This window comes from Podarcis liolepis (assembly GCF_965112155.1).
Source record: "Podarcis liolepis genome assembly, chromosome: 6".
NCBI lineage: Eukaryota > Metazoa > Chordata > Lepidosauria > Squamata > Lacertidae > Podarcis > Podarcis liolepis.
Window position 1 is genome coordinate 56,205,191 of NC_139559.1, and position 18,260 is coordinate 56,223,450.

Consider the following 18,260-nt stretch of genomic DNA (forward strand, 5'->3'; position numbering starts at 1 on the left):
AAGAGCTTTTGAGCATCCTGCCTTATCTACCAGACTCTGCTGAGCCGGCAGAGTTAACAGGGACTGCAGGAATGGAGAGAAGCATTGGCTGGCTTCACAGTTTTCCCCACATTGTGATTTTTGCATAGCGCGTGCACACACACACATTATGATTTGTGATATATAGCCAGGTCATATGGACTTCAAGCTGGTTTTGGATGATACATTGCCCAGCCCTAGGTAAGGTCAAGGCCCATCTAGCTCATCCACCTAAGTCTCAGTAATGCAAGCCGGATCAGCCCGCTTGTCCCAATCAAATTGTGAATGAGCATGGTTTTCTTATTGAGTGATCTGGCGTAAGCAGCAGCAGCACCAGACTAGAGGGCTCAGGGATGGGGAGTTTCAGCTTCGTTCAATATTATAGGATAGAAGTTATATATGATAGCTGTGTTTTGTACATGCCTTTACTGTAATTTGTAATTCATGTTAGCTTATTGCAAGATCTTAGGTCCAAATAGTCTGATTTTGGAAGTTGGTTTTTAACATAGGGAAAAGTTGTGTGGATTACTTAAACAGTTTGTTTTATAGCTGATATTAAATTAGTTTTGTCTCTGTCCTGAGCATATGTTAGCTTTTTGTAAAATTATGAATCCCAAAAAGGACATGGTAGAAGCTTTTTATTTTTGTCAAGAGCATGTTAGGTCATAATTATATTTTCAAGCAGTTTTAAAATACAATGGTATACAGTGGGTACCTCAGGTTAAGAACTTAATTCGTTCTGGAGGTCCGTTCTTAACCTGTAACTGTAGTAAATAGTAAATAATTTGGGTGCTAATGTAATTAAGGCCTAACCATCTCTGGAATTTGGTAAGTCACCTGTGTGTATCTTGGAAATGGAACAGCAAAATGCTTTTTTTGTCATTTGTTGCAATATGGCTTTTCAAAATTCCTGATGTGCATACATTGTAAAAATAGCCTTTCATATACAATAAAACAGATTCCATATTGCAGTTCCATATTGTAGTTTAAGATGTAATTTCTTGCTGCAAAATATTCAGTTGTCACAGTTAAATAATTTACAATAGTGACCTTAGTTGTAGCTCAAAGGCTTCTCCATACTTTCACTTGACCCATATTTTGATTGTCTTGTGGACTAATTAATTCCCTGAGTCTGAGAGCTTTTCTCGTTTTCCATGGTTGTGCCTTGCAAAAATCTGATCTTACCCACTGAATTGGATCTTAAAATCCAAAGGGAGATTTTGCTTAAACAATTCAGGAGGTAGGATCAATTTTTCTCAAGGCACAGCTGGGGAATAACAAGAAAAGCTCTTGGACCCTGGGGAATTAATCTGTACACAGTATGATCAAAATATAGCCTTTTGATGCTGAGCATTCTGTGGCTCAGTCTTGTGCATGCTTACTTGAAAATAAGTTCAAGTACGTTGGTGGGGCTTATTCCCAAGTAAGTGTGTATAGAAGTGCCTTAGGCTGCAGTCTTATATGCACTTAGGAGTAAGCCCCAGGAGTGATAAAAATGGACTTGCAGACTGGACTGTTAATGTATTTAAAATGAAACATGTGGGAAATATTAGAAAAAATAAATGGAAATAAGTCCAGTCTTTCAATTGTCAGTGGATTTTGATGTGAAATCTTCTCATTCTGAATAATGTGAAGTGTCCCCCCCTCGATAAATACTGTTCCATAACTAGAACATAATAGTGTGTAAGCACATAAGAACATTTATCTCTGCTGGATCAGGCCAATGGCTAATCTAGTCTTAACATCATGTTCACACAAAGGTCTAACCAAATGCCTATGAGATACCCACAAACCAGGACCTTTCATCTCTTGTACAACTTGTGGGTACGTTTTTCTCTGTCCTTCTGTAAGCTGCATCATGCACTATCCATGCACTGATTGCCATTACTCTTGTGGCAGAATGTGGGTTATGTGTCGAGCCTGTGAGCCTGTACTGAATGATTTATATCAATTTCCTGCAGGCACAGATGATAGTTCAACCTGCTTTTGGAGGTGGAGCAGCCTTGCAACTGAGAGGGCAGTCACTCATCTTTTTTGCACCTGTCATATTACACCTGCCACCCTCTTGCCACCGTTGCAACTTTTTTTAGACCTTATTGAATGGAATTGCCAGGAAGATAGTACCCATTCTGCCTCCCTATTCCATGGAAAATATATTCCTTGTTTTCACTTCTCTGGGACCTGAGAGTTAAGGATAGCTTTATAGGAGATGTTTCTGCTGCTGTGCATGGAATAAATGCCAACATAAAACAGAACGAGTCCACACCCATCGTATTCACTAAATCAATTTGTAATACAGCATGCAAATATACTCAAATCATAACTGGTCAGCCAGTAGCCTTCACCTAAAGCTTCAGAGCAAAGAGGCATCTTTACCTGGAAATGAAAACTAAGTAATGTTGGTGCCAGATGCACCTTTGAGTGGAGGGCATTCCAGAGATGGGTTCCACCATAGATGTACTTTCACAATGGTAGAACAACAGGAAGGATCCCTCCACTAATCTTAAAGTGCAGTAAAAGAGAGAAAAGATTTGGTCTCCCAGTCCAAATATGTTAGCTTCAACAGCTTAAATTGGGCTCAGAAACATATAGGCAACCAGAGAAGGATCTTCATAATTGGTGTTATGTAGTTCTAACTAAGGGATGCGAGTGGTGCTGTGGGTTAAACCACAGAGCCCAGGAATTACCGATCAGAAGGTCGGCGGTTCGAATCCCCGCGACGGGGTGAGCTCCCGTAGCTCAGTCCCTGCTCCTGCCAACCTAGCAGTTCGAAAGCACCTCAAAGTGCAAGTAGATAAATAGGTACCGCTCTGGCGGAAAGATAAACAGCGTTTCTGTGCACTGCTCTGGTTTGCCTGAAGCAGCTTAGTCATGCTGGCCACATGACCCGGAAGCTGTACGCTGGCTCCCTTGGCCAATAAAGTGAGATGAGCGCTGCAACCCCAGAGTCGGCCACGACTGGACCTAATGGTCAGGGGTCACTTTACCTTTACCTAGTTCTAACTAGCGATACTATTCAACAACCTGGCAGCTGTATTCTGCACTTGTTGCAGCTAGGCCTGGGTGATGTATCAGTACATCATCCAGGACAGGTCTGAGGCCCAGAGCATAATATACCTGGCGGTATATTGCAGTTGGGGCTTGCCTGCTGCCTGGCGCCTTACCTTCTCTGGCTGCCTCCTTTCTCTCTGAGCAGTGAATACCTTATGGTAAAGTGGGTGGTGAATTGTTTTGTGAACACCTTTCTCCCTTCAAAAAGTGGCCTCCTTTTTAGTGATGTGGTTGAGCAGTGGCAGTTTGGCTTCACCCCGGCACTTTGTGGGCCTAACGCTCCTCCCTCCTCCCTCCACGCCGGGCGCTGGCAGCAGAAGGAGCTGAGGCGATTTGGCTTCACCCCGGCACAGAATAATGCTCCCTCCTTTTCAACATGATGATGTATTATTATTTCACAATGTTTAGCTGGTGATACACTGCAATGTTGAAAAACTGATATCACCCAGCCCTGGTCGCATCTTCCGAGCCATTTTCAAGGGTAGTCCCACATTATATATTATTATTTATTAATTAAATTTATATACCACCCTTCATCTGACGACCACAGGGTGGTTTTAAAGCACATAGAGTGCATTGCAGTAATCTGATTGGGAGGTTACCAGAGCGTGGGGCACTGTGGTAAAGCTATCACAGTCCAAGAGTGGCTGTAGCTTGAGAACCACTATTGCAGAAAAACACCCCTAGCTATAGAGAACACTTGGAGCTCCAATGCCAAAGCAGATCCAAGACCAACTCTATATCTGTTCTTTCAAGGGGAGTACAATCCTGTCCAGAACAGGCCATCTACCAAATTTCTGGACCTGAGAATAAGTAACCCATAGTATCGCCATCTTGTCAGGATTCAGTTTCAATTTATTGGCCCATTACTGCCTCTAGGCAATAGTCCATCAACTGTACAACTTCACCTAGTTTAGAAAATAGGGATCTTATGCATTGTCATCTTCATATTGCTGACACTGCTTCCATCCTCACAGCACTTCAACCCTGCTTATAACCTCCCCCAGAAGCATCATATAGATCAGGAGTGGGAAACCTCCAGTCCATGGGTCAGTCTTGGTCCCTCAGGGGTTCCAGGTTAGCCACTAAGGCCATTCCCCTCAAACCAAGCCTACTTGTCAATTGGCTGATGTCACTCATGACATCTGCTAATGGATGGGAGGGGTTCAGTTTTGCAAGCCTATAATAGATGTTCAATAGTATGGAAGAACACGATGGAACTTTGTAGAACCTCTCAGCACAATTGCCTTATATTGCAATGTAAATTCTTTTTTGAAATTTATACACGATGGTGTTCTCAGGTACATGGAGCTGCATGATTTTATGCAAAAAGTAACAATAACAGGGTTGACTAATATTAAACGTTCCATCTTAAATAAATACTTTTATTACACCAGTCAAAATGTCTCAAAAGTAGTGTGCAAGCTTGGTATTTTCCAGGCTGATGAGGAGTCTTATGAAGAACTATTGAGAACTAAAAAGCTTGCACATGAAAGCTGTGTGATATTTTGGTTGGCCTAATAAAGGCATTGCACTGATATGGATGATTATATAGGCACTCATAGCTCTGTTTTATAGATTGAATAGCAGAAATTCCCAGAGGCTTTCTTTAACTGTAAATTTGTTTCCTTTATAGAATGCAAGTTTTTAAAGTGCAAAATTCCTTATCCTCTTCTGAAAAAGCAATGCACATGGGGCTTTAACTAAAGAAGGAATAAAACTGTTTTTGTAAATTCCTCATTTAATTTAATTTAAGTATTGACTCTGGAAGCCTTGCAAAATTTGTTCATGAATTTTGCATTCTGGTCGTGTAGCAATAGACTGCATGCTGCTGATGTCACTGCTCTGCCTTATCAGAATTTTTGCTCTTTGTTTCACAGGGAGCTGTGATTGGTATAGATGATGAGGACGACAGCACCTTCACAATAACTGTTGATCAGAAAACCTTCCATTTCCAGGGTGAGCTGAAAGAAGAGGATTTCTTATATTAGAATAAATCACAGAAAATTATATTGAATTACAGTTCAGTGGGCTAATTTTAAGCATTTTATAATCAGAACTGCATGAATCAATGTACAGGGAACATTCTGGAGTCAGGAGCAGTGTGGGTTAGGCAGGGATTTATATCTGCAGTGTATACATATGTGCTAGAAAGGACGGTAGCTTTGGCAGGATCTGGAGATTAAAAATTTAAAGGATATATCAGTCGGGGGGAGAGAATAATGGGCTTTCGTTGATGGGTTTTGCTTGCAAAAAAAGCACCACCGATCTTTATTATCAAGATGTTCTGTTGTGCCTTTCTGCATGGAGAAAGCCACGAGATCGCGTGAGGTTGCAGCTTTTGTTGATATTGAACTTAAAGGCTTGAATATGTGAGGAGACCAGAGGGAGCAGATTTAAAGGTGGATTTTTGCTTCAGGATCTACAAGTTCTCATTCATTTCATCTCTATTTCTTTGTTCTTGTCTGCCAAACATCATTTTCCTGCTATTTTATCTTTTTATTCATATTTACAACTCCAATGCCATCTGTTACTGCTATGTTTCGTCATTGCATGCTATGGTTCACCAGTAGAAAGGGTAAGGTACTGTATTTTTCATTAATTCCTTTTGAAATTCCTAATAAATGGTCTTTTTTAATAAAATGCTCCCATTTTTTTGGTTATCATCTTTCCTTTAAATTGTAATTTACTCTGCTTTTGACATCTGATATTTTTCTTTACTTTTCAGTGTCAGATGAGTTGCAGATAAAATGCTTTACTTGAAACAGTGAGAATTCGGTTGTAGAAATTAGATTGATTCATGCTATTCTTTACTTAGTTTTTGTGAACTGCAAACTGTTGTGGTGGTTTATCTTCAGCACTATTATTTAGTACTGAGGATCCTAATATTCTGGCAAAGTATTCCTCAAATAGTTCCAGTAATAAACCTTACGCTCCAAATTGTGTATATGTTTATCCTCTGCTATGGTGTCTTAATGACTCTGCTGTCATGTGGCTTTTTAGTAGCTGCATTAAGCATCATTAATAATTTTTTACAGCTCCACACAAAAAGAGGACATATTCTTAACGTATTCTTGAGAGCAAACTAATTAATTGTTAATACAAACAGACCACATCACATGCATTCTTCAAAAAGTAGCAGCTGTATTGTGTATCATGATGCAGATAAAGGATGAAATCTGCAGTAGAAAACTGCAGCTATTAAAGGAATACCTTCTGCAGTTCTAATTTTGCAGCAGTTCTCTTGCTTTTGTGTTCGCTGCCTGCAGAAAGGAAAGCCTCTTGAGAGATAAACACCTTATAGCAGAACAAAGTAGTATTTAATAATGTTGCCTTTAAATAACATATTCAACTTATGTGGTATCTAAAGGGTCTTGGCTTAATTCATTGAAATTTATTTTTACTATGATTTGGCATTTCTGTTGGCTTGTGTAGGTATTGAAGATGATGATGCATTTTTTAGAAGTAAATTATTTTAGATGGCAATCCATAGTTAGGAAATTGCTCTTATATGGATTAGTGGTTACTGATGTGTACTAGAAGTTACGAATATCAATGGTGCATTATCAATTTAAGACTGAATGTAAAATAAAATGCACATTAAACAATCGTATCTGTATGCAACACATACAGTTTGTATGATGACATGCATCCTCTATGGAATGTAGCATTTTTATCAAATGTTGGTTCACTTTAGTATATTTACAAGAGGTGAGATTACAAGTACAGATTTATTCAGAGTATATGGCCAATGCTGATACTGAATATTGTGTGCCTTTATCAATGTAACCTTATGCCCAGTGTTCCTAATGTTGGGGTAGTCTCCCCCACACTGAGGCAAGCGGAGAAGAGCTTTATAACAGGGGGCTTAGTGTGCATGTTACTGTTTCTGCACCACCAGGAAACTGCTGGATCAAGGTGCTGGTTAATACTGAATGCTTGCATTCACTGCATGTTCTAGTAGGCCCTTCCCCATAGTAAAATAATAAAAATAAAATACTAACTTGCTTGAATCACAGTGCTTGCACATTATTTGCAAGTGGCAGAAGAACTACCATATTTTTCGCCCTATAGGACACACTTTTCCCCCTCCAAAAATGAAGAGGAAATGTGTTTGTGTCCTATGGGGCGAATGCAGGCTTCTTGGCTTCAGCGATAGCAACGCGAAGCCTCCGAAGCCTGCGCTCCGGAGGCTTCGCATTGCTTTCGCTGATGCCAGGAGAGTCTGCTCTTTGAGGCTGGCGGTGGGGGAAAGCAGCGCTTCCCCCCACTGCCAGCCCCATAAGCTGGGGGGGGGCAGCGAGAAGGCGCTCGACGCCTTAGCGCTGCTCCCCGACCTGGCTTTGAGGCTGGCAGTGGGGGAAAGCAGCGCTCCCCCCCCCAGCCACACAAGCTGGGGGGCAGCGGGAAGGCATGCGATGCCTTAGTGCTGCTCCCCGACCCGGCTTTGAGGCAGTGCTTCCCCCCACCGCCAGCCCCACAAGCTGGGTCGAAAAACCCGAAGGAGCGATGCAGCCTTTAAAGAGCACGCTGCTCTTGGGGGCTTTTCCCCAAGGAGGGAGAAGGGACTGACTGGCTGAGTCAGTTCCTTCTCCCTCCTGGTCGAAAAGCCCGCAGGAGTCGCGCGCGGCTCCTGAGGGCTTTTGCGGGAGGTGGGGGAATTCCGCCACCTCCTGCAAAAGCAGGGAGAAGGTCTTGGAGTAGTGCACAGGCTGCTCCCAGAGCTGTGGGGGGGGGAATCATATTTTTTTCCTTGATCCCCCCCCCTGAAAACTAGGTGCGCCCTATGGGCTGGTGCGCCCTATAGGGGGAAAAATACGGTACTTACTATTTGAAAGTATGCATAGTATTTTAGCTGAATAAATGTAGAACTTTATGTCCTATGTACATTGTTTTCTTGCTCTAACTTGTGAGGTCTTTGTTGTTGGAAATCATTTGGCCTCAGTGGCGTAGCATGGGTTGTCAGCACCCGGGGCAAGGCAAGTAATTTGTGCCCCCTAACCCGTGGATTTGCGCCCCCTAACCCGTGGATTTGCGCCCCCTAACCCTAACCCCCAGATGTTGCGCCCGGTGCGGCCGGCCCCCCCTGCACCCCCCACGCTACGCCACTGTTTGGCCTTACTCATAAGGAGGAATGATGTAACTGTGCCTAACCGATTTAGTCTCCTGAAAGTTTCTTTTTATTAGATGGTTGTGAATATAATTGGCCATTTGCGTGTTCAGACCCAGAGACCTCCCCCCTAAATAAAGACACATTTGACTCAAATTTTAGTTTGGTTTTTGGCAGAATTTAGGCCACAATTTTATTACAGAAAGTGAGCAGTTGCATGGGCTCTGGTTCGAATAGCTCCCTGCACCCTTGCAGGTAGCGCTGACCCAGAGCTCTATCATAGGTCAGCCAAGGGTGAACACCTGAGGTTGGCGGAAAGCCTGGGAACGGACTATGTCCACTCCCCAGATGTTCCCCTGGACTCAGACACGGGCACAACCTGCGCTCGGTGGTTGACCAAACTGAGTTGAGTCCCTGGATTCCTTTAATGGAATACCCTTCACATAGGGATGGCGAGACAGTTCTCCCATCCCTATCACCTGAACCAGTGCCTATCCGGAACCTTATGAGTTGTGACAATTTGCTACGCGGCAGTCGAAACCCAAATGGCAACAGCCAATCAGCCAAGTGGGGAAAATTCCTGCCGTGCCCCTGTCCCAACGACAGACGACACACGACAGCATAGCAAGGTCAGTCGCAAAATATCCTAAATATAGGGAGAGGTGGGCGGGTGTTCCGATGCATGAGCCGAAAGAGGAAGCTCTGGGTCATGTGCATAGGCTTATATAGGTCCCTCGATCCATTTAGACTGTACCCCATTGGCCAGATTAAACCCAGCAACGAGGGACCTACCAATCGGGTGTTGTGGGTTGTCCAATATACCCACCCACAACACAGTCTCCAGGTCTCACTGCAACACGTACCCTCTTTGAGGGAGGACACGCTTTACTAACGTTGGAGTGTCTAGCTGTCCTTCCTCAGTGCCTTCATTTGAATTTGATGGATTGGGGTAAAATGGAATAGGAATGAGAATTCTAGTCTTATCATAATGTCATTCCTTACCTGTACATCCTCCCTCCCTTACTACAACTGGAGCCAGATATGAGGGCCCAACTTGCTTTGCCAATCCTGGCCCTGCTTATGCCCAACTGAACACTACTTTTCTAAGAAGAAAATGGGGAACACTTCATCCTTTGCTACGTTGTAAATTTTTTGTCTGAAAATACTTGTATGGCTTTTGAAATACGGTTATTGAAATGTGTTCTGATAACCTTCCCTTATTTGGTTATATTAGGCCTTCGGATAGATAAAAGCTTGCATTTTTAGCACCATAACTAGTGTCACATTTGTCATTGGGTTTAAAGACGATCTTGTCTTCTCTGCAGATCCATTGGAGGTATGCTTTATAAATGTCACAGTTACTGATACATGATGGTCCATTGTTCAGTAACAGAGAAACCTTTATTCTGAGACAAGATTTCTGTTGATATTTGGAGGGATAAACTGAAGTAGAGAATCCTTGCAGTGAACTTAGTATACATAAGGGATGAAGAACTCTGAAGAGGGCCTATTATTTCAAGGGCAATCTGTTAGGAGCCATATGTGAGCAGTGGGTAGAGCCAAAGCTAGCAGTAGGTGGGAAAAGAGCTCAAAGTGCATAGGGACACATGAAATTAGACTACGGGTCACAGATTGCCTACCCCTAACCTACATCTCTGAAGTAATATTCTCAAATCTGAAATATATACATTAATCATAATATATTCACTAAAATTATCTTATTGTAACATTAAATGTAGCCTGCCCGCAGAAAATGGATCCTATACATATTGTTATACTAGAAACTTCTTTTTGGGAGGAGGTCCCCCTAATATTACCTGCCTTTCTGCTTGCTGAGAGACCACACGGCCCTCTCTACACTCTGAGTTGTGGCTAGATGTGGGACTTCTGCGTTACCAAAGCATCAATATTAATGTTCATAGAATCAGAATTGTTGAGTTGGAAGGCACCCCAAAGGTTATCTACTCAAACCCCCTGCAGTGAAGGCAGTGTCTATGAATTCTGTCCACATCCTCAAGCTATGCAAACTTTAAATAATCCACACACCAAGCAGTCCTCAATTATACATCCCCTGAATTTGTAATTGCTGTGGAAACCAAGGTGGAACAACTTTGTTCAGTGTTTCACAGCATAGTCACAGTGTACTACAAAGTAGTCCCTTTATCGCCATCACCCTATTATCCTCCCTTTTAAATAGTCCCTGAGAATTGCTCTTAGCAGCCATGCAACAGGGAGAAACCGTAGCTAAAGCCTTTCTTGCAATGATGGGAGTTTGAGACATGTCAGTTAATGACATCAGGGGTCACTAGAGGAAACATGTAAGTGAATGGCTAATGCAACACCAGCCCTGCTTGGTGAGAGACAACTAGGGAAAACTGTTCCTTTGGGGGACGGGGGGGGGTTACAAATGTTTTCCTCCAGGAAGCTTAGGGCACAGGATATCTTCTAATGATGTGTAAAGGAAATTAGTTTTCTTCAGTTTATTTCTGTGCTATTTTCCAAAAGCTGTCTTTAACTAAACAATTGTCTGCATGAAACGAAACTTCTCTTTGCCTTTCTTCCTCCTGTACACTCATCATATTTACTCTGGTGGTTCTACTAATCATCCAGATTAGATTTGGGGACAATGCTGGGGTTGTGTAAGGAAAGAGAGCAAGAAGTTCCAATGTTCTCACAGAAATTGTTCTATGCACACAATGACATAGTTGGATACAATTCCAAATGTGTACTTTGTGCCTTTTGGCATAAACTAGGAGGCCTCTTAACTCAGATATGGTTCAGTAATGGAAATGATACTTTGATCATGGAGTAGTGCCACCTGTATGTTAATCCTCAGCATGGTGAATACCAATGGGCAAGTTTAAAATATTAAATCTATATCCTTTGTCTCAAATTGATATGTAGGGCTTAGGTGCTACTGCAAGAGTTCTCGATCATGATGCTCACACTACCTACCTTGAGATGCAGCTTTTGTGCAGTTGTGGGCACTGGCGAGGGTTAAATGAGATGGCTTTTGAGTTGCTCTTTCAGGATTGCTAACATTCATCACTTGATTGTGTGTCTGAAATTTTGATGCTGAGGCTGAGAAATCTATTGGGGTGGGGTAGATTTCCAGTCTGTGCCTGCAGATTCCTGGGAGGGAGGCCCCAGTGAGTAATGGTTGCTTATCTTTCCTGTGCCAAATCTGCAGTGTTTGCTCCTGTTTCCAATCCTGTTAAACAAGTATATGATGCTGCTGGGTGTCATCATTTCATCATCTGAGTGACAAAAGAGCTCAGTATCACCACTTTTACATGCCCTAAGACCTATATTATCTGTGTTTATTCAGTGGTTGGGACTAAAAGCAAGCATTTTTTTTTAGTCGTTTAGTCGTGTCCGACTCTTCGTGACCCCATGGACCAGAGCACGCCAGGCACTCCTGTCTTTCACTGCCTCCCGCAGTTTGGTCAGACTCATGTTTGTAGCTTCGAGAACACTGTCCAACCTCTGTTGTCCCCTTCTTCTTGTGCCCTCCATCTTTCCCAACATCAGGGTCTTTTCCAGGGAGTCTTCTCTTCTCATGAGGTGGCCAAAGTATTGGAGCCTCAGCTTCACGATCTGTCCTTCCAGTGAGCACTCAGGGCTGATTTCCTTCAGAATGGATAGGTTTGATCTTCTTGCAGTCCATGGGACTCTCAAGAGTCTCCTCCAGCACCATAATTCAAAAGCACCAATTCTTCGGCGATCAACCTTCTTTATGGTCCAGCTCTCACTTCCATACATCACTGCTGGGAAAGCCATGGCTTTAACTATACGGACCTTTGTTGGCAAGGTAATGTCTCTGCTTTTTAAGACGCTGTCTAGAAAAGCAAGCATACTGAAACTAAATTTAGGAAGACCAAGAATCAGTACCTTTGACAATAGGGATTAGTGGAACACTGGTTTATAATTAATAGAGATGAACCTCCATTAGTTATTTAGTTATTTGAAGTATATGTGGCTCTATTGTGGTACCTAGAAATCAGGGTTTTAATGGTGATTAGGTGCTCTTTTGTCCAACCCTAGCCAATGAGAAAAGTGCTACCCTTTTGGGCTGATTCAGACCTTGTAGTACTTATGCATGTCTTCATAATTTCTAACCTGGTCACAGTAACATATTTTACTATGGGGCTGTTAGAATCATAGAATCATAGAGTTGGAATAGACCACAAGGGCCGTCGAGTCCAACCCCCTGCCAAGCAGGAAACACCATCAGAGCACTCCTGACATATGGTTGTCGAGCCTCTGCTTAAAGACCTCCAAAGTAGGAGACTCCACCACACTCCTTGGCAGCAAATTCCACTGTCGAACAGCTCTTACTGTCAGGAAGTTCTTCCTAATATTTAGGTGGAATCTTCTTTCTTGTACTTTGGATCCATTGCTCCGTGTCCGCTTCTCTGGAGCAGCAGAAAACAACCTTTCTCCCTCCTCTATATAACATCCTTTTATATATTTGAACATGGCTATCATATCACCCCTTAACCTCCTCTTCTCCAGGCTAAACATGCCCAGCTCCCTTAGCCGTTCCTCATAAGGCATTGTTTCCAGGCCTTTGACCATTTTGGTTGCCCTCCTCTGGACACGTTCCAGTTTGTCAGTGTCCTTCTTGAATTGTGGTGCCCAGAACTGGACACAGTACTCCAGGTGAGGTCTGACCAGAGCAGAATACAGTGGCACTATTACTTCCCTTGATCTAGATGCTATACTCCTATTGATGCAGCCCAGAGGTCAGTTTGTAATCTGCCCCCTCCTCCATGTGATATATATGTTGTAAGATGACTGTACTGACAGACATCCCACCCCTGCTCCATTTCATAGGCTGCCACTTGTGGAGATGAGGGAAGCTTGACATCATACTGACATAATATCAAAACTTTATCTCTAGTTGTTATGGTGCCAGAGGGAAAAATGAGCTGTGAATCATACCTCAGTTTTAATGCTTAATTCTAGCTTGAGAAGGCTGCTGGCTCTTGGCAGTCTCTAGGGATTCGTGATGTTTATCTTGGTTTTGTGGGCCTGTTCTGTCTACAGTTCATCTATTCCCTCACTGGGTAATATGAACAACACTGTAATATTGCTTCCATAAATTGAACTGTCACTTAGCTACTACAAGGCTGCAATATTGATGCATTACCGCAATAAAATATGCACTGATAATTAAAAGGCTGAACATACCAGGATAAATCTGAATATTTGCAGTAACGTAAATAGCTGCTTTGATGTAATTGCTATGACAAATATGAATGTAACATTTGTTTACAGCATTTTGAATCTACTTAGTTTACTGACTTTTCATCTTTGTGAACACTCATACACTGAGCTTCATGATCAAGCAGTGATTTGACCCTGTGAGCTTTGCAGGACCTAGATGTGTGTAGTCTTTATATTAATTACATATATAAACCTAACAATATTAGAAGCTGCTTTTAATATTGTAGCTGCTCCCGCTACAAAAGCTTATGCCAGAATAAACTTGTTAATCTTTAAAGTGCCTTAGGACTTTGTTATAAGGAGACTAGTTTCAGGATGCTTGAAGTGTGACCACATCCTTCCCATAGAAGTGTGGGCAGTGTTTAGGAGTAGACCAAGCTCCTTCCTGGCTCACATATCACATGCTGATTTTTTCAGTTTCTTGGTAGAGTATTGACCTACTTCATTTGTGAAACAGACAGCTGTGAATCTTTGAGTTAGGGTGACTGGACTGGAGGCAGGCCAATGTTTCAGCATCTTTGCTTGCTTAACTGTGATTCTTCCCCCAGATATCTATTGCACTGAGTGAGCTATTTTGATTACTATATATGTGCTTGATTCACTGAATGAAAACAAAATCTCACCATTTGAATTATTATTGCCCACCTTTGCACTTTGAGTTATTTACATACCCTTTAAAAAAAACTCTTTATTGCTTAGAAGTGTGCAGATGTACTTCCAATAAACTCTGAAGATCCTATCAGTTTCAATTTTGACTCAGTTATCATTAATAGCAGAATGTCAAAACCACAGAGGGCCTCAGCAAAGGAGGTGCCTATAGTGCAGGACTGCTGATAGCATATTCATGCTGTACCTTCTCCACTTTCAGCTATTCCCAGATTGCAGCTTGTTTACTTTGTTCTGAGGCAGCTGTTACCTGCATAGTCCCACCTCTTAATCTGCATGAACTAGTCTGGAATTCATGTTTCTCTCATGCTAGATTTGTGATATCTTGAATGCTGGAGCTTGCTTTTTATGTATAGGATTTTTTGGATGCATTTAAAATGAAAGTAGAACCGCTGGAAGTTACCATGTAAGTGAACTATGTAAAAACTAGCTCCATTCTCTAAAATAAGTAATATAATGTGGACTAGAAATATTATAGACAGGATGGGAGCATTGCAGCTGTATGGCTGTCTTGTCATTTTATAAATGGAGAACCTTGAATCAGTTCATTTCTTCCGTTCCCATTTTTTCCATCCTTGAGATGGCTACAAGCACAAGTTGATAGCTATTGCTTGGAACATACTAGTATGAAATAGTGAATTATTTCAGTTTAGCTAATATTCAGGAGTATTTGTACTCTAGTTGCCATAAAAACTGTGTTCGGATTTCAGTCATGTACTTATTTTTCACAATATCTTCAAACTTTCTCATTAGCTATAATGTAGGCTTGTCTCTCAGCAAGCAATTTTCATTTGATTAGCTTTGCTTAACTAACAGGACATTTTATTACTCACCTGGGATTGGTTTAAGTTTCCAATTGTTTCTTTAAGGCCACTTAAGTATATTTTTAATACTCTTCTAGCTCGAGATGCTGATGAGAGAGAGAAATGGATTCATGCTTTAGAGGAAACCATCCTTCGTCATACTCTTCAGCTTCAGGTGCGTTAGTCAGTTTAGCCTAAGCTTAAAAGAGATGCATATGTTCTGCATAATACCTGTGTAAAATGTAATCCATACTAATCTCTATTCCATGAGTGTATATTTGTTCTTACATTTATTGTGAAATTAAGCCATATGTCATGTCTCCATCTTGCAAATATAGCACCTCAGTTGATAAATTTTACATTTATTATTGCCGGTCTGTGAATGAGAAACCTTTGTAACTGAACTGGAGATCTAAGAATACAAGAACAGGAAGATTCCTGTGATGATTGTTATGTGGACTCTACTCAACGACCTGTTCACAGTTTTAACTTCTATTTTCTTTACCTGAAACAAAGCCTTGGATTAAAAAACAACAACATAGAATGGAGGCAATGTTAAGATCATTACAGGAATCTTCAAGTCACTGCACCTCTGGATCTCCAGTTCATCCAAATAATGAACCTGTACTCTTTGCCAAAATCTTGCTTATCAAGCATTGCTTATGGTAGCATACAAATACCACTGAACTATACAGAAACATATCCCAACTCCTGTGTTTTTGTAGTGCATAATGATGGAGAAATTAGTGCTGTCTGTGTTGTACATTGGCAGAAGGGGAAAGGGAACCAAACAAAACTAAACCTGCATATTCTTGCTTTGAAGCCTTTGCTATGTAAATATTCCTCCTGAGAATATTACCCACTCCAAGGTGCTATCACAGAAAGGGATTGCTTTGGAGACACTGGCACCAACTATGGATAACAGCAGGTGCACTTTAATATTGAAGCTAATGAGCAAATGCAGAGGCACAACTGTCTAATATTAATGGGCATCAATCATAGTGACGTTTCAAGTGAGAAACGTCTGAAAATGGCAGCTTGGCACTGAAGCATGCTTTACTTGGGATTCAGCCGCATTCAGGCCAGGTGATGTTTTATTCTCCCTTTCCTTCTCATGGCTGCTCCGTGTGTCGCCTCCCCCCCCCCCAAAAAAAGGTGTTTGAAATCGGGGGAACTAGATTTTCCTCTGGCCTCATGCTATGGTGAAGATTCCTCTGACAGGAGCAGCTTTCCAGGCAGTGTAAGGGGCTGCTGGGCGGAAAACCCCCGATGCGCAGAGTGGAGTTGGCCTGGATCCACGGTCAGTGATACCTAGTTCCAAATAGTCAGGATTCGCAGCCCTAGCCTTGCAAAGGTTCTTAAATGCGTTTAGTATTCTGCAGAAACTGTGCACACGCTACGCTTATACGTGGTGAAGGACAGTGAGCTACAGAAATCTAGGCGGATGCGAAAAGGTAGTCTTAGCATCTTAGCCATGCCTGCTCAGAAGTAAGTCCGCTCGTAGGTAAAACGGGGGTCAGGATTGCGAAATGGAAAAGAGCGATCGGCGCTGTAGCCAATAACAAGAAAGCTGCCGGAGGCATTTCAGATGATGCAAGAAGGCAGGGGGCGGGTGAGATATCCGGATGAGCCCGTGTCCTCCGTGGCGCTGTGCGTGAGGTTAGACTCCAAGCAGCCCACTGGGTAGCGAATCAGCGGCCGAAGTCAGTGGGTGCTGCGGAGTCCAAGACAGCCCTTCCAATCAGGGCTTCCTTTCAGCGCGCGGCGATTTGGTCTTCCTGCCCCGATTGCAGCCTTGCTGGGTAGAGGCTACCGCTGAAGGCGGGAGATTCCCGGGACGAAGGATGCCCTCGAGAGAAAGCGGGAGGAAGCCGGCGGCGCCGGCTGGAAGGAAGCAGCCCGGTGTGTATGGCTATTATGCGTCCCCCTCTCAGTCGGTGCGCGGGGCGGGGGAGAGGAAAGGGCCGGGCTGGGAGGCACCTGACCCGCAGCCAATCGGGAGCCGACTCGGTGCGAAGGAGAGCCTCGCTGCTTGCGAGCGGTGGCCTGGCGACGCGGCTTCCCTGCGGGCAGGGGGCCCAGCCGACGACAGACCCCGCCCGGCAGCGTGCCCGGGAGGGGAGGAAGCATGGCTTGCGTGAGTAGGGCCGGGCGTTGGGGCGGCGCAGCGTCGACATTGGCAGGAGGGGGCGCCCTCGATCTCCGTCGGCCTGCGCTTACGGAGGCCCACCCGGACGCCTGGGTTCTGTGGTCGACCCCGTGTATAATCGGGATGGGTGGTGAGGAGAAGGTGCGTGCTGCGAAGCCCGCGGGCGGCCCTGAACCTGTACCTGCAGCCGGGGCCGGGGAGCGCACGCAGCTCTAGCCATTGATCGCTGGAGAGGAAGAGCGCGGCGCTTGTGTGCGCGCTACACCATGGGGCGCACTCACCCCCCCCCGCAGCTCTGCTTGATTTCAGTCCGGCAGGCTCCATTGTCTGCCACTGGTGGAAGTGGCTAATTACTGCCACTGACTTTGCTGTTTAAAAACAAGCAGTTCCAGTTTGATCACCTCGACCGCGATATAGGAGATCGTTTCTAAAACCCACTCGATGGTTAGCCTAGTTCGTATTTCGGCTGCAGGAAAGTTAGTTTTCCTTTCTTCACATCCCATTGAAATCAGCTTCTTTCACAGTATGTAGGTTTGAGTTACGTTTTATTTAGAAAAGGATTTCTATACCGCTGATTCATAGAACATCAAAGTAGTGTACACTGTTAAAGCATACAACATTATTCAAATAAGAAGACATACTGAAATGCATGTTACTTCCAAGAGGTCATAGAAACTTGGTCCTGTAGCCAATCTCTCCCAGTGATTAGAAATGCTTCCCACAACTAAAGGATCTTGTGATCCTTCCTTCCCTCAGCATATGCCCAACATGTTTCCATGACTCTCTGGAAAGTGGGTGTATTTCTTTGCAGCTTAGGAAAATTGGTACTAGAAACAATGGGGAGAGGGTGGGCACTACAGTTGCTGTGTAGACCCTGATATTTTTCTAAAGAATTTCAAGAGCCAAATACTTGCTGGTGAAGAAACGTTGGGCAGGTAGCATTTGTAGTGTATTTCTTGTAGTGGTCATGCTATGTCCTAAATGTTACATAATGTGGGGCAAACATCCCAGTTCATTTTAAGGATCATTCAGACTTCTACAGGAAATAAGGTATGACTCTTAACAAGGATCACATACCTTTAGGCATTTCACAGGAAGGAAAGAGTAACAAATGTACAGGATGCCCAAAGGGACTCAAACACTGTTCTGTGGCCATTTTGAGCATTCAGTGTGCACTTCTGTGGTACTTCAGAGGGAATTTATGCATTTCAGAGGTCACAATTGGCTCCCATGT

General features: G+C 43.3%; 1 protein-coding gene across 10 annotated transcripts in view; it reads left to right on the forward strand.

The window, feature by feature from the left end:
- Positions 1-18,260, forward strand: part of OSBPL9 (oxysterol binding protein like 9) — a 61,092-nt gene that overhangs the window by 13,597 nt on the left and 29,235 nt on the right. For 4 of the 10 annotated variants that reach the window (XM_083509569.1, XM_083509566.1, XM_083509568.1 and 1 more), the window contains exons 3-4: positions 4,950-5,028; positions 14,976-15,052. In XM_083509569.1, the coding sequence (XP_083365695.1) occupies positions 4,950-5,028; positions 14,976-15,052 (156 nt within the window). Of the gene's footprint in view, positions 1-4,949; positions 5,029-14,975; positions 15,053-16,485; positions 16,780-16,864; positions 17,015-18,260 lie in introns of those variants that run through there. The other 6 variants (XM_083509573.1, XM_083509572.1, XM_083509574.1 and 3 more) reach the window with 5 other exon arrangements.